The 17,371-nt window shown below is 43.3% G+C and overlaps 1 protein-coding gene across 3 annotated transcripts in view; it reads left to right on the forward strand.

Annotated features, from left to right (window-relative positions):
• The window catches only part of LOC126235741 (leukocyte elastase inhibitor-like), a 227,039-nt gene that overhangs the window by 184,813 nt on the left and 24,855 nt on the right, over positions 1 to 17,371 (forward strand). For 2 of the 3 annotated variants that reach the window (XM_049944524.1, XM_049944525.1), the window contains exon 8: positions 5,517 to 5,715. The exons of the other annotated variant lie outside the window; for it this stretch is intronic. In XM_049944524.1, the coding sequence (XP_049800481.1) occupies positions 5,517 to 5,715 (199 nt within the window). The remainder of the gene's footprint in view (positions 1 to 5,516; positions 5,716 to 17,371) is intronic. 3 annotated transcript variants of the gene reach the window in all.

Below are 17,371 nucleotides of genomic sequence, written 5' to 3' on the forward strand. Positions count from 1 at the left end.
TGCCAACACTACGCACACTAATTGAAAGAGGCGGCCAAGATGCACGCGCTAACTCACGAAGGATGGAGTGAGGTCTGAAACAGGAGACTTAATGAATGCTATAAAGAAAAGTACGTAGCTTCTGGACTACTTAACTTTTAATCCGTCCTTCTATACATCGTTCTTGATGAGACATCTGGAGATTGTGGCGATACAAGTGAGGCTCTTTAAATACAAGCTATCTAAGGCTAATGGCGCCTTGCTAGGTCGTAGCCAATGGACTTATCTGAAGGCTATTCTAACTGTCTCTCGGCAAATGAGAGAAAGGCTTCGTCCGTATAGTCGCTAGCAACGTCGTCGTACAACTGGGGCGAGTTCTCGTACGTCACTCGAGACCTGCCGTGTGGTGGCGCTCGGTCTGCGATCACACAGTGGCGACACGCAGGTCCGACATGTACTAATGGACCGCGGCCGATTTAAGCTACCACCTAGCAAGTGTGGTGTCTGGCGGTGACACCACAGGCAAAGTTAGTTCTCTTTGCTGATGATATAAGTATAGTAATCACACCTGACAAACAAGAATTAACTGATGAAATTGTCAATAATGTCTTTCAGAAAATTACTAAGTGGTTCCTTGTAAATGGACTCTCACTGAATTTTGATAAGACACAGTACATACAGTTCCGTACAGTAAATGGTATGACGCCATTAATAAATATAGGCCTTAATCAGAAGCATATAGCTAAGGTAGAATATTCAAAATTTTTAGGTGTGTCCATTGATGAGAGATTAATTTGGAAGAAACACATTGATGATCTGCTGAAACGTTTGAGTTCAGCTACTTATGCAATAAGGGTCATTGCAAATTTTGGTGATAAACATCTTAGTAAATTAGCTTACTACGCCTATTTTCACTCATTGCTTGCATATGGCATCATATTTTGGGGTAATTCATCACTGAGGAATAAAGTATTTATTGCACAAAAGCGTGTAATCAGAATAATAGCTGGAGTCCACCCAATATCTTCCTGCAGACATTTATTTAAGGATCTAGGGATATTCACAGTAGCTTCTCAGTATATATACTCTTTTATGAAATTTGTTATTAACAACCAAACCCAATTCAAAAGTAATAGCAGTGTGCATAACTACAATACTAGGAGAAAGGATGATCTTCACTATTCAAGATTAAATCTAACTTTGACACAGAAAGGGGTGAATTATACTGCCACTAAAGTCTTTGGTCACTTAAGAAATAGTATCAAAAGTCTGGCAAATAACCACAAGTATTTAAGAAGAAATTAAAAGAATTTCTGAATGACAACTCCTTCTACTCCATAGAGGAATTTGTAGATATAAATTAAGAAAAAAGAAAAAAAAATATTAAAAAAATTAAATAAACAAAAAAATAAAAAAGTTGTTATATTAACTTAATTATGTTGTTAAATTAACTTAATTATGTCATATATTGGAAAATTTGACTCGTTCCACATCATTACGAAATATCGTATTCATAATCCATGGAACTAGTATTAATCTAATCTAATCTAATCACTAGCTGACAATTCATCGAACAATATTTCCGCAAATGTTGTATGACTAGGGCCTCCCGTAGCGTAGACCGTTTGCCGCGTGCAAGTCTTTCGATTTGACGCCACTTCGGCGACTTGAGCGTCGATGGGGATGAAATGATGATGATTAGGACAACACAACACTCAGTCCCTGAGCGGAGAAAATCTCCCACCCAGATGGGAATCGAACCCGGATCCTTAGGATTGACATTCTGTCGCGCTGACCACTTTTTTAAATTTTTTATTGTTCTCATTTTGTTCGTTGCATTTGTTCGCTGCGGATGTCCCATGACACCCGTTCAAGTTCAGTGTTGAGCTGTTGACTCAGTTTTTTATTACAGAGGGCAGCTAACCCTCTGGCCGAACACGCTGAGCTACCGTGCCGGCTATTACTTAGCCAACGGGAGGGACAATATTTCTGTAGCAGAGTGAAACAGCTCTCTCAAAATTCTAAATATATGAGGGGCAGTCAAATGAAAACGAGGCAGATGGAAAAAAAGTAAGTAAACTGTTTATTATTTCTGAATTAATCGGTATAACTGTTAATATATTTACGGTATTGCAGTGCCGATGTTATTCTGAATTATGATTGAATGTTTCTTTGGACATGCACGGATGTCCAAAGGAACAGGCACCGTAGCGACTACAGCCACTATGGAATACATTAAATGTTTTCGCAGTTGCGAACACGGGTGACCATCAGCTGCAGAATGGAATGGCAACAACGAAAATTTGTGGCGGACCGGGACGCGAAGAAGGATTTCCCGTTTAATTGCGAGCGGTCGCCTTACCGTTTGGCTGTCTATGCACGACTCACGGCCAAACCCAAAGTTGCACATGTCATCAACCATGCTAATGCTACCTATACTGGAACATCCACTATGTAGATTCCCGTATACGTGAGACATTTTACTTGAAAGTCACTTGCCCGGCGTCGGCGGTTGGATACGATATTGCCGCATGTATGTATGTCCAAAGGGACTTGGCATTGTAATGTAAATGTTCACAATGATCACGCATGGGCCGTTGAGAATCCTCACGAAATTGTGCAGTCACTCGTCAATATAGATTTTCTGTCAACGTTTGGGCCGACATTTTTGTCGACTGTTTGTTAGGGCGTCTGTTCTTCCTCCCAGGCTCAGCAGAGAAACATACCATGCTTTGTTAGAGAAGGAGCTACTTGTTTTGCTAGAGTATGTCTTCACGAGTGCGACAAAACATGTACTTCGTGCAGAATGGAGCTCCTCATTTCAGTGTTAACATTCGTAGGCTTCAGAATAATAGATTTCGTGACGGACGGATAGGTAGAAGTGGAGCAATTCCGTGGCCATGCTCTCCGGACCTTATTCGTGGGAGCAATTAGAATTTCTTATGTACGGAACGCCGGTACAATCAATGGAACGGTACGTTTATGCACGTATCCTTTCTAATCGATGACATTCTGGCTCTGAGCACTATGGGACTCAACTGCTGAGGTCATAAGTCCCCTAGAACTTAGAACTACTTAAACCTAACTAACCTAAGGACAACACACACATCCATGCCCGAGGCAGGATTCGAACCTGCGACCGTAGCGGTCGCGTGGTTCCAGACTGTAGCGCCAGAACCGCTCGGACACCAGCGGCCGGCGATGACATTCTGAACATTTTATTAAGGGAAGAGTGTCACATTGTGCTGATACGTTCTTTTCCTGTGTTTCCCATGGTTAATATGTAGAAGAGTTCTAGGAACTGACCTCTAAGAAGAAAATAAATCGTTTTCGGATCCATGTCCATTAACATTTTTTCTTCCTTTTCGTTTGAGGCACGCTTCCTGGAACTTTGGACATACCGTTTCGTTACACCTTGTAATTCCATTTTCGTAGTTCCCCAGGGAGCCGACATGCGTGGACAGTGATAATGTGACGTAGTACTGCCGCTTGTGGAGCAGCAACGAAACATACAGTATGTGATCAAAAGTATCCGGACACCTCTAAAAACATATGTTTTTCACATTAGGTGCATTGTGCTGCCACCTACTGCCAGGTACTCCATATCAGCGACCTCAGTAGTCATTAGACATCGTGAGAGAGGGTGTTGGGTGTCACTTGTGTCATACGTCTGTATGCGAGATTACCATGCTCATAAACATCCCTAGGTCCACTGTTTCCGATCTGATAGTGAAGATGAAACGTGAAGGGACGCGTACAGCACAAAAGCGTACAGGACGACCTACTCTGTTGACTGACAGAGACCACTGCAAGTACTTTGACAGTTAGGTGGCGCCGGCCGCGGTGGTCTCGTGGTTGAGGCGCTCAGTCCGGAACCGCGCGACTGCTACGGTCGCAGGTTCGAATCCTGCCTCGGGCATGGATGTGTGTGATGTCCTTAGGTTAGTTAGGTTTAAGTAGTTCTAAGTTCTAGGGGACTGATGACCACAGAAGTTAAGTCCCATCGTGCTCAGAGCCAGTTAGGTGGCAGGTGAGAAAACTTGTATTTCACGGTCGAGCGGCTGCTCATAAGCCATACATCACGCCGGTAAATGCCAAACGCCTCTCTTGGTGTAAGGAGCGTAAACATTGGAAGATTGAACAGTGGAAAAACGTTGTGTGGAGTGACGAATCACGGTACACAATGTGTCGATCCGATGGCAGGGTGTGGGTATGGCGAATGCCCGGTGAACGTCATCTGCCAGCGTGTGTAGTGCCAACAGTAAAATTCGGAGGCGGTTGTGTTATTGTGTGGTCTTGTTTTTCATGCAGGGGGCTTGCATCCCTTGTTTTGCGTGGCACTATCACAGAACAGGCCTACATGGATGTTTTAAACACCTTCTTGCTTCCCACTGTTGAAGAGCAATTCGGGGATGGCGATTGCATCTTTCAACACGATCGAGCACCTGTTCATGATGCACGGCCTGTGGCAGAGTGGTTACACGACAACAACATCCCTGTAAAGGACTGCCCTGCACAGAGTCCTGACCTGAATCCTATAGAACACCTTTGGCATGTTTTGGAACGCCGACTTCGTGCCAGGCCGCACCGACCGACATCGATACATCTCCTCAGTGCAGCACTCCGTGAAGAATGGGCTATTATTCCCCAAGAAACCTTCCAGCACCTGACTCAACGTATGCCTGCGAGAGTGGAAGCTGTCATCAAGGCTAGTGGTCGGCCAACACCATATTGAATTCCAGCGTTACCGATGCAGGATGCCACGAACTTGTAAGTCATTTTCAGCGGGATTAGCCGAGCGGTCTCAGGCGCTGCAGTCATGGACTGTGCGGCTGGTCCCGGCGGAGGTTCGAGTCCTCCCTCAGGCAGGGGTGTGTGTGTTTGTCCTTAGGATAATTTAGGTTAAGTAGTGTGTGCGCTTAGGGACTGAAGACCATAGCAGTTAAGTCCCATAAGATTTCACACACATTTGAACATTTTTGATACTTTTGATTATATAGTGCATGATGTTTGTGGTCTCTGGCATTGCTGTGTCTTCGTCCATCGACGGCAAAGATATAAGATCTTACCTAATGCCTTGTCACAGGTCGTGCACGCCATCATTACAATGAACAATGGTAATCGGGGACACATTTTGTTCAACTACCCGCCTGTGAATAACGCGCCCTCGTTGATCCAGTATGGCTTCTCATTTACCTGACTCGCTCGTCTAGCCAGTTGCGTTGACGAATACTCAACACTGCTAATGGGCTAGTGAAGACTGACTCCATAACAAACAGAAACAACTGCCTCTGTGCACAAATGTCACCACCATACATATGCGCTGTATTCTGGAAAATGTGTTTCCATAATTTCTATCAACATTTCTACAAATTTGAAATTTGTCTGCAACGTCTTTCCTGAATATCTAAAGTGAGTCTCTGGCCAATAAGTGACTGTATGAGAGGGACTCTATTTGATGCTCTTTGTCAGACAGTGTTAAATGTAGTTTTCACATAAACGAGAAGTGCTAAGTTGCTGGGTAACTTTCTTTGCAGCTGTTCTTTCGGAGAAGATCGACTCTGTTGATGAAAAGCCACCGCGCCCAGTCATTTTCAAGGCCGACCGTCAGTTCATGTTCTTCATAGTGGACCACCAGTCTTCGGCAGTACTCTTCGCGGGACGATTTGCTGGTCCTCCCGCTCCTACACCATCCGAAGCGGCTGCATTTGCACAACAATTCCCCGAACATCAATTGTGAGTTCTTCTTTTCTACCTTGCATTGCAGCGGTTGTCGCTGCAACATCACACACTCTGACTTCAATCATATTACTCGCCTGTACCTCTCCCAAGAAAATGTTTCGTACATTTTACAAATAGAGTCACGGTACTAAAATGGTGAATTGTACAAAAGAGAAGCTGACAGTATAGCAGTAGCTGTGTATGATTTTCAAATTTTCCCCTTGTAAAAAAGTATAAAAGTAAAACATTTTAATGTCGTAACTATTTTTGCCTAAAGAATCCAGAAGGTTTGTTTAATCGCTTACTGTTCTTCACGTACGTTAGCAAATTTCCTTGTCGAAATGCCATTACTGTGTTCTGTTGCTGAGAAATGCCATCACATAGTCAAGACATCTCGAACAGCATCAGGTGCCTGTTTTACCATAGGGCGGAGGGATCTCCATGAATGAAGTAAGACATCCACAGTTCATGGGTCGCTGCACATTGATTTGGGATGTAACTGAACACACAACTCACAGTGCCCTCTTCACCACAACCTCTCATACTCTTGTCACAAAAGTCTGGTAATGTCATTTTCTTCCTTCAGGACGAGTCAATCATCTACCTCTACATCTGCATTAACACTCTGTAATACACTGCTGTGAAGTGCGCAGCAGAGGTTGTTTCCATTGTACCGCATATTAGGGCTACTTCCCGCTCCATCCGTGTGTGGAGAACAGTAATAATGAAACTTCCTGGCAGGTTAAAACTGTGTGCCAGACTGATACTCGAACTCAGGACCTTTGCCTTTCGTGGGCAAGTGCTCTACAATGTCTCCTCAATATCCTTTCTTTCAGAAGTGCTAGTTCTGCAAGGTTCACAAGAGAGTTTCTGTAAAGTTTGGAAGGTAGGAGATGAGGTACTGGCAGAAGTAAATCTGTGAGGACGGGGTGTGAATCATGCTTGGGTAGCTCAGTTGGTAGAGCACTTGCCCGCGAAAGGCAAAGGTCCCGAGTTGTTACTTGATACTCATTCTTGAAACTAGTCACATGTCAGTTCTGGTTTGTGTCATTGCAGTGACATTCTCCTGTTCGAGAAACAATCATGGGACCATTCATTCTCCCCTATTAGTCTCATTTGATACGGGTCCCACACACTTCAGCTATATTCTAGGATGGGTGGCACGAAATTTTTTAAGGAGTTTCCTTTGTAAACTAACTGCATTTTCCCAGTACCTTACAAATGAACCGAAGTTAGCCATCTTGTAATGGTATTAACTTAGTTACAGTCTCTAGTTCTTCTTTTCCTGGTTCTTCTCCTTCCCGGTAGCGCAAAAGTTAGCTGTCTCGGTACTGAAAACGTTTATTGGGTAGTGAATGATATTAAACAATGACGAGTGCAACGTCACTGCTTTTAGGTTCTTTTCACACATTATTGACGTTTTTGGGACAATGGCCAGCTTCTTAGCTCCACTGTGTACAGAACACCTGGATAGTCCATACGTGCAGTGACAGTTCCATTGACAACACTCGTCACGCACTCCATCCTTTCATAAATCACAGTTTTTGAAAACGCAGTCACTTGAGCACAGTTCCTTTTGAAGTCATAATTACAAGCTTAACGTGACATAGGTAAAAAAGACATCTACAAATTGCAGTCTGATAAACAGAGTTTTATGCTCGCAACAAGAAAAGAAGAGTGTACAGTTATTCCACACAGCCCTGTTATTGATAAGAGAAATGTTACAGAAACGTTGACTGTGCATATATGACGGCGGGCAGGCTTTCATATCTTTCACTGTGTATCCTGATTCGACAGAGCACAACGTTGCATCGAAATTGTTAACTGAGTGCTTTACAGGCACCAGCTTTATTATATGATTGCAGGTATTGCCACAGAGATGTTAAGCATGTTCAGACATCAACACGAACCTTATTAAGTGATGGGAACTGAGTGGTAACTGGGAGTGGGTTTGTTACCTAGGAGTTACCTGTGCAAATACTAGTGGAGGACTGCTGATTTTGGAGATGGGGTTGATATATAAAGACTGGCATGTGAATACTTTGGAATTTTGGAAATTACATATGTATTTATAAAACTGTATCATTTAAATTTACTGGAGGTGTTCAGCTAAAAATTCTATTTACATGATAAGTAGTTGCTTAGTAAATAACAAAAGGTTACAGAACTATTTTGTGTGTCTGCGCTGGGACGTACCTAATTACAAGTACAGTTACCATATTTGAAATTATGAGAATTTATGAAAATTCATAGTCAGTGAGTTAATTCGTTAATGGAGGGTGTCATTTTCTCCAGAAAAATTCGGGTACCAAACATATAGTGATAAACTTGCAAATTAAACAGGTATCTGGGCACAAATGGCAACATCTAAATTATGAACTTGCATGAAATAATGTCTGAAAAGCATTTGGCACACCCGGACATAAACTAAGTACACACAACTATATTCTAATGAAAAGTGAGGAAAAGAAAACATTAATTGTGGATAAGAGTGCAATAATATAAGGTAAGTTGGTTCCAGGCTGCTATGTTACATCATACCTCACCAAATTACACAGACAGAAATAGCTGAGTGGATGACTCAGTGCCAGACAAACAGTTATAAGGGTCTTCTGTCTAAAGTGATCATGTGCCTCCCAGTCCTTAGCTTCAATTTTCCTGAAATTTTCTGTGGGTGTAGACCTCCCCTAAAAATAAATCTGTGAACAATTTTAAATCTTGAGCTTAAGTATGTGAGAAACAGAGGCCTTCTATTTGTATGGCTTTTTGACGAATGTGTGTGGAAACAAACAAAACCAAATGTTTGAAACTATTTTATTACAAGACAAAAGCAAGTAGGAGACTCTCACTCTCAGATCAGATAACTTTTGGCTGTGAATCAAAAAAATACAGTATGACAGAATGTAAAGCATTTTGTGAGCCAGTATAATGCATTAAAGTGACTCAAAAAACATGGAGAGAAAAATGCATAGATTTTTTTGATCCTATTGGGGGTTTGATATCTCAGGAAAAAAATGCTAAGCAACTACAACTTGACACATTTGTTGTCAATGCCTGGGACATGATTTTGTTGGCATCCCAACCTACTTAGCCAGTAGTTTTTATTATACTCAATTGCAAGTGTGGCATCTAATTTAAAATTACAGTAGATGAGCCAAGTTCAGATGTAAATATTACAAATTGGTCATTTCAGAAATTCTTCTTTCCAGCACCACTTGCAGCATCCTGTTGAATCTTAGTCAGTTCGGCAAAGGGACCAAATATGGTGTTGAACTTCAATAAAAGTCATGTGTAATATACCGGGTGATCAAAACGTCAGTATACCGAGCGAGGTGGCGCAGTGGTTAGACACTGGACTCGCATTTGGGAGGACGAGGGTTCAATCCCGCGTCCGGCCATCCTGATTTAGGTTTTCCGTGATTTCCCTAAATCTCTCTAGGCAAATGCCGGGATGGTTCCTTTCAAAGGGCACGGCCGACTTCCATCCTCGTCCTTCCCTAATCCGATGAGACCGATGACTGCGCTGTCTGGTCTCCTTCCCCAAACAACCCAACCCAACCCAACCCAAAAAGTCAGTATAAATTTGAAAATTGAATAAATCACAGAATAATGTAGATAGAGAGGTACAAATTGACACACATGCTTGGAATGACATGGGGTTTTGTTAGAACCAAAAAAATACAAACCTTCACAAAATGTCCGACAGATGGCGCTTCATCTAATCAGAATAGCAATAATTAGCATAACAAAGTAAGGCAAAGCAAAGAAGATGTTCTTTACAGGAAATGCTCAATATGTCCACCATCTTTCCTCAACAATAGCTGTAGTCGAGTAATAATGTTGTGAACAGCACTGTAAAGCACATCCGAAGTTATGGTGAGGGATTGGCGTTGGATGTTGTCTTTCGGCATCCCTAGAGATGTCAGCCGATCACGATACACTTGCGACTTCAGGTAACCCCAAAGCCAATAATCGCACGGACTGGGGTCTGGGAACCTGGGAGGCCAAGCATGACAAAAGTGGCGGCTGAGCACACGATCATCACCAAACGACGTGCGCAAGAGATCTTTCACACGTCTAGCAATGTGAGTGTTTTTTTTTTTTTTGTTCTAATAAAAACCCATGTCATTCCAAGCATGTGTGTCAATTTTTACCTCTCTATCTACATTATTCCATGGTTTATTAAGTTTTCAAATTTATACTGACTTTTTGATCACCCGGTATTACGATCACAACACGATACCAGTTGCTGGTAGACACTGTGCAAAATATGGAAATTTGATGACTGAGCCAGTTCAAAACCATCAGTTGAGTCAGTTTCTGTCTCTATCCTGACAGTGAGCATGTAGGCTTGAGAAGGCAGGATGGGCATGATGTTATCAAACATTGATTATCCTGTTACATATAGATGGCCAAGTTTGATGGTTTCTTCATTGAGGTTCCAAAGCTTCAGTTGGGTTTCTTCCCTTGGTTTCCAAAATGTGTTTGTTGGTTTCTTTATTGATGTTCCAAAGCCTCAGTTGGGATTCTAGCCATGGTTCCCAAGATGTGTTTGTTGGTTTCTTTATTGATGTTCCAAAGCCTCAATTGGGTTTCTTGCCATGGTTCCCAAGTCGATATGTAGGTCTCTTCATAGTGGTTCACAAACTGGTGCTATTTAAAATTACTGCTTCATAGTATTAAATTTTTCTTCAGTACTGTTCAATGTGGCTTCTGCAAAATTATACTGACATCCTGTTTTGGTAGCTGAAGGTGCTGGAATATTCATGACAATGTGCTGTTCAGGAACTCAACACTTATTTTCTCTTCCAGGCCAATAGAATGAGCAGCTGGACCAAAAAGGTGCATGAATTTGACCAGGGCATCACATTCTTCAATATCAAATTGACAAATGTTACCAATCTGCTAATGATTTTCATAGTTGCTGGCGATGTATTGGCAGGAATAAGGCTTAAAACTGACACAAAGCTGCACTGGTGTCAACGGATTGATAAACAGAGAAGTAGTTTTATTACTTGACACCTGGTAACATGAATGTATCTCAAATTCATTGGTAAAAATTAGTTACTTTCTCAAGTTCCAGCTAAAGCATGGCCATTTGCAAATCGTTCTTCTTATAGCTCCCTTTTGTCTTCTATTTCTTGGCATTAATTTGCCAATCACCCCTGGTGCCTGGCATGTCACTGTGCATTTAGCGAGCTGTACCATCTTGTGATGGTAACATGTTGCACATGATTTTTGTTGAAGTTCAACCTTGTTTTTCATGCGTTTCCTGAATCAGCTCTAAGATACAAGTTGTTTCTTTTGGAGAAAAGTGTACTCTTTATGGTGGTGCTGGAAAAAAGAACTTCTGAAGTGACCTTTTGCAATATTTACACTTGAACTTGAGTCATCTTCTGCAGTTGTATATTTACCACGATGTTTCTGATTGAGTACGATCCACAATAAGTGCCTAGACAGATGACGTGCTCCAGTACTATCAATATATGTGCCAAGTTGTTCTTTTCCGTTTCTTCTTTCAGAGATGTTGGACTCCAAAGTAGGCCAAAAAATTCGAGTGTTGTTCTGTGCCGCTATTTTTGGGTGCTTTGGTGCATTATACTGGCTCACAAAATGTTTTACACACTGTCACACTGTGTTTTTCTGATTCAAGGCCAAAAGTTGTATAGGATCTGAAAACAAGAGGTTTTTGGTTGGTATTTTAAACAAAGAAATTAATTTTCAAATTTGAATCATTACACAATACACGACAGAATGAACTTCACAAATCTGATCACCCACTATATGGTCGAGTTTTTGAACACATATTTCTGTTTTGAGTCCAACCCCAGTTTCCAGTGCTTCAGGCAGGGGAGTGTATCTCACATTCAGTTTTATCTGTGCCACAACTGCAACAGTATTCAGTCTGCAATTATATTAAATAATATATAAAATATTCATAGTAGAAAAATAAGAAAATTTATTCATAGACCTGAAATAAACTGGATTAACCCCTTTCCTAGGTAAAATATGGATTACAAGCACACAGAGTTTTTTACTTACTTATGAATTTATTCATTTAAGGGGATGGAATCCTTGTTTAAGCACTCATTTCTCTTGAAAGAAAAATCAACCTTGCTAAAATTCTCAATCTGCACTTAACTGTTTCAAAAATGAAAGGTATATTTCTCTCAAAACACCACATATTTAATTCCTTTGTTGAAATTTGTTAATTACCAATACTTTTTCTCAAAGCATGATTGCTTGCAAGCATTCAAATACAATTACATACAAGTGTTAATCCATTTATGAGTTAAGCATTATGGTACTCTGAACGCAGAATGAGCAGCAGTATGTATTTGATTAGCTGTCAAATAGGCTATGTTTCCATTCAACCTTTTACTTACAGTGTCATAAGCTCATGTGTATTTTATTTTGATGATTTTCCCATTAGATCCTATGCTCACAAAGCAAAGGCTGAAGAAGTGCATTAACAAAATAAACTACTGGAAGACAGTGTCCCTAGTCGTTGCCTCTCTGTGTAAATAATCCTTATTACCATCATCATGCCATATATTTCACAATTAGTTCATCACATTCCTAATCCATTATACTTTGTTAATTCAATACCCCATTATCATTAATCCATATCATCAAAAGATAGATTCCTTCATTACATAGTCATTAAACACAAACATCCCTGCCTTGCCTTCCTTACACAACATGGCTATTAAATGTCACTTCACAGCACCAAAACTACTACAGACTGGTGGCATCTTTTTATGAAACAGGTACATTACTGCACCAAACTGGTTTTAATTTCATTTTAATACAAACAAGTAACTTTAAATTTATCCTCATACATTTACACAAATGAAATTGCCTTAATTGTTCCCCAGCATTTTTCATCTACTGTTGCTACACAACTTATGTATTGCTTTCTGAATTCTTAATTTTACAAATCATTGAATGAGTAAATGTTTTGTAATTTGGAGTAACTCCAAGGGACAAGCAGGTTTCAAGAAACGGAATGTGGGATCTTAGTTTTGATAGTTCAAAGGCATGTTTTAGAAAAGAACGGATGTAATATGCGATAGGATTCATCGTGGCAAGAGAGGACAGTTTGGAAAGTTAGAAATCGTGGGAGTGGTAAAAAAATAAAGGCCTAAGATTGAAAGTCCCTGTTTTTGGACACAATCCTACCCAACACCAGGCTCTTTTACATTTTCAAATACAGCATTCTCTTGCTCTTACCAGGCTAATCTGTGACCTATATGCCTCATCAGTAGATTTACACTCTACCAGACTTCTCTCCTTCTACAAAATCCTGCCATTATCTGCCCCTCATGTTTCTTTGACTGGTATCATCTGCCAAGCCAACTTAAAACTGCAACAAGCCAGACTTCACCTCAAAAAGCTATCCCACTTCTTCCTAAACTACCTGAATAGTGGTATTTCCCTTCCTGTCCCTCTGCAGCTTCCTAAACAGCCACACCATCAGCCACCACTCCTCTCCTACAAACTGAGCTTGGTCAACTTACTTAATACCCCACAGCCTTCGCCATTGCCTCCCAGACCAAGAATAACCCACAATCCTAAGAACCAGTCACAACAGTACAGTGTCCTTAACCTCTCATCTAAAGCACTCTCCCCTCCAGAATTATCTGTATTATCTAAGAGGCTCACTTTCATCCCTAAATCTTCATTTGATCACGCTGCTTTGAAGGGTCTACTTTCCTTCACATTTAATATCCATTGGAAACATCACTTTGCAACCCAATCCCAAACCATTTCCAACAGCAAACCTGACATTGAACCCTGCCTTGAACAGTTCAGACCACAATCCCAACTTGATCTACCACCACTACTTCAAAATAATCCCTTCCAAGCCTTCCAAGAATTCCTCACGTCTAGCATTGCTTCACAACCCTCCCTCAGGTCCCTGCAACATGACCGTAACCTGTCCTCAGCAGAACTCCAGGCTCTATGTTTCCTAAAAGCTGATGACTCCATCATTATCCTTCCAGCAGACAAAGGATCTACCACTGTAGTACTTGACCAAAAGGAGTATGTTAGTGAAGGTCTACGCCAGCTGTCTGACACCTCTAAACACAACATCTACCACCAAGATCCCATTCCTGTGATTCAATCTGACCTACAGTCCCTCCTTAAAACCTCAGGTCCCTCACAAAGACTAACACTTCAGTCCATAGAACTTCTCACCCCACCCAAATCATGCACTTCCACCTCTTACCATCTTAAGATCCACAAACCCAATCATTGTGGCCATCCTATAGTTGCTGGCTTAAAAGCACCCACTGAACATATATCTGCCTTAGTTGATCAACACCTGCAATTCATAGTAAAGAGACTTCCCTCCTATATTAGGGAGACCAACCATTTCCTAGCTCACCTGAAATCCATGTCTGTCCCACTCCCACCACACGCTTTGCTTGTCACCATTGATGCCACCTGCCTCTATACCAACATCCCCACATACATGGTCTGTCTTCTGCTGAACATTTCCTCAGTCACCTGATTCCAAACATATGACATCCTGTGATTCTTGAGTTTCTCCCGGCGTATTTGATAATCAAAATATCCACGGGTGTGCTGCCGGTCTATAGTGTCCAACGGGCACAATATTTCGGCGATCATACATGTCGCCATCATCAGGTGAACTGACGGAGCTCCTGTGAACGTGCCGGCACGGAGATACGTACGCTATGGCTGCTCAGAGGGAACTGGGTTCGGTCGCGGCGGCGGCCGATTTAACAACCCTCCGCCCGCGGCGCGCTCACTCCGCCGTCCGCGCCCCGCGCCACGGTCGCGCGGTGGAACAGATTGCGACGGCGTCTGAGATGACGTCGGTGTGATGGCTCTGTCCGCCGTGGTCATCACAACTATACGTTTGCTCGATTTACTTTTGATTAACCCAATCGCTGGTTCCCAAGCCTTGCTAAGATTATAGCCACAGTCACGGTTTATGAGGTCGTCATTGGTGCGAATTTCGATGGCCTCTCTAACAACGCTGTCCCAGTATCTCGACGTCTGTACCAGAATCCTCGTGCGGTCATACTCCATGGCGTGATTTTCCGACAAACAATGTTCAGCGACCGCCGACTTGCTCGGATACATCAGTCGAGTGTGCCTCTGGTGTTCACGGCATCGGTCCTCGACGGTACGCATCGTCTGACCAATATACGACTTGCCACATTGACACGGAATCTGGTACACGCCGGCCTTCCTCAAACCGAGGTCATCTTTGGTGCTCCCCACCAGTGCACGAGTTTTATTTGGAGGACAAAACACAGTTCCGACCCGGTGTTTCTTCAGAATGCGGGCGATTTTCCCCGAGAGTGCGCCTGTGTATGGAATAAACGCAGTGCCTACCTCCTCCCTCGTGACTTCATCCATCTCAACAGGTTGTGCTGCAGTGGTTGGGCGGAGAGCACGTTGAATCTGCCACTCTGAGTACCCATTTTTTCGAAATACAGTTCTCAGATGTTCCATTTCCTGGGGTAGACTCTCTGCGTCAGAGATAGTGCGCGCCCTATGTACTAGAGTTTTAAGTACCCCATTCCTCAGTGAAGGGTGGTGGCAGCTGTCTGCGTGCAAATACAGATCAGTGTGCGTTGTCTTCCGAACAAACGGAGGGAGTCGCCTTGGGTAGCCCACTCTCACCGGTGGTAGCGAATTTGTACATGGAGAACTTCGAGGAGGAAGCCCTGTCGTCATCCGTATGGAAACCTACTTGCTTTTTCCGTTACGTGGACGACTCGTTCGTCATCTGGCCACATGGTATGGACAAACTCCTTGACTTCCTTACCCATCTAAACTCCATACACCCCAACATCAAATTCACTATGGAGACTGAAACGGAGGGTAAATTACCTTTCCTTGACGTCTTGGTCAAGAGAAGGGCTGACGGCACCCTAGGTCATGGGGTGTATCTGAAGACAACGCACACTGATCTGTATTTGCACGCAGACAGCTGCCACCACCCTTCACAGAGGAATGGGGTACTTAAAACTCTAGTACATAGGGCGCGCACTATCTCTGACGCAGAGAGTCTACCCCAGGAACTGGAACATCTGAGAACTGTATTTCGAAAAATGGGTACTCAGAGTGGCAGATTCAACGTGCTCTCCGCCCAACCACTGCAGCACAACCTGTTGAGATGGATGAAGTCACGAGGGAGGAGGTAGGCACTGCGTTTATTCCATACACAGGCGCACTCTCGGGGAAAATCGCCCGCATTCTGAAGAAACACCGGGTCGGAACTGTGTTTTGTGCTCCAAATAAAACTCGTGCACTGGTGGGGAGCGCCAAAGATGACCTCGGTTTGAGGAAGGCCGGCGTGTACCAGATTCCGTGTCAATGTGACAAGTCGTATATTGGTCAGACGATGCGTACCGTCGAGGATCGATGCCGTGAACACCAGAGGCACACTCGACTGATGTATCCGAGCAAGTCGGCGGTCGCTGAACATTGTTTGTCGGAAAATCACGCCATGGAGTATGACCGCACGAGGATTCTGGTACAGACGTCGAGATACTGGGACAGCGTTGTTAGAGAGGCCATCGAAATTCGCACCAATGACGACCTCATAAACCGTGACTGTGGCTATAATCTTAGCAAGGCTTGGGAACCAGCGATTGGGTTAATCAAAAAGTAAATCGAGCAAACGTATAGTTGTGACGACCACGGCGGACAGAGCCATCACACCGACGTCATCTCAGACGCCGTCGCAATCTGTTCCACCGCGCGACCGTGGCGCGTGGCGCGGGGCGCGGACGGCGGAGTGAGCGCGCCGCGGGCGGAGGGTTGTTAAATCGGCCGCCGCCGCGACCGAACCCAGTTCCATCTGAGCAGCCATAGCGTACGGATCTCCGTGCCGGCACGTTCACAGGAGCTCAGTCCGTCAGTTCACCTGATGATGGCGACATGTATGATCGCCGAAATATTGTGCCCGTTGGACACTATAGACCGGCAGCACACCCGTGGATATTGTGATTATATGACATCCTACCTGCTCACCTTAATCAACTTTATACTTACCAACAACTACTTCACATTTGAGAGGCAGACATACAAACAGATCAGGGGTATGGCCATGGGAACCAGGTGGCTCTTTCCTATGCCAACCTTTTCAAGCATCGCTTGGAGGGTGCTTTCCTTGGATCCATAAGTCTTCAGCCCCTGGTTTGATCGAGATATATTAATAACGTCTTTACCACATGGACTCATGGTGAAGCTGACCTGCTAAAATTCCTGGAATCTCTGAATACCTTCTCCTAATTAAATTTCACATGGTCCTATTCTGAATCCATGCCACTTTCCTTGATGTCGATCTCGTCCTCACCGAAGGCCAGCTACACACTCCCCCCCCCCCCCCCCCCCCAAATAAACCTATCAACAAACAGCAGTACTTACATTTTGACAGTTGCCGTCCTTTCCATGTCAGACGTTCCCTCCCATACAGCCTTGGTGTCTGCCTTGTTCAGATGCAGGCTCTTCCCAGCAATACACCAACATTCTCACCTCAGTCTTCACTGCATCTAATTACCACACCAGCCTAGTTAAAAAGCAGATTTCCCAGGCCATCACATCCAATCCTGGTACTGCTAATCCCACCACAAAACAGCTTTGGAGCACACTGTTGGTGACTCAGTATTATCCTGGTCTGGAA

The sequence above is a fragment of the Schistocerca nitens genome, chromosome 2 (genome assembly GCF_023898315.1).
Source record: "Schistocerca nitens isolate TAMUIC-IGC-003100 chromosome 2, iqSchNite1.1, whole genome shotgun sequence".
In the NCBI taxonomy this organism is placed as follows: domain Eukaryota; kingdom Metazoa; phylum Arthropoda; class Insecta; order Orthoptera; family Acrididae; genus Schistocerca; species Schistocerca nitens.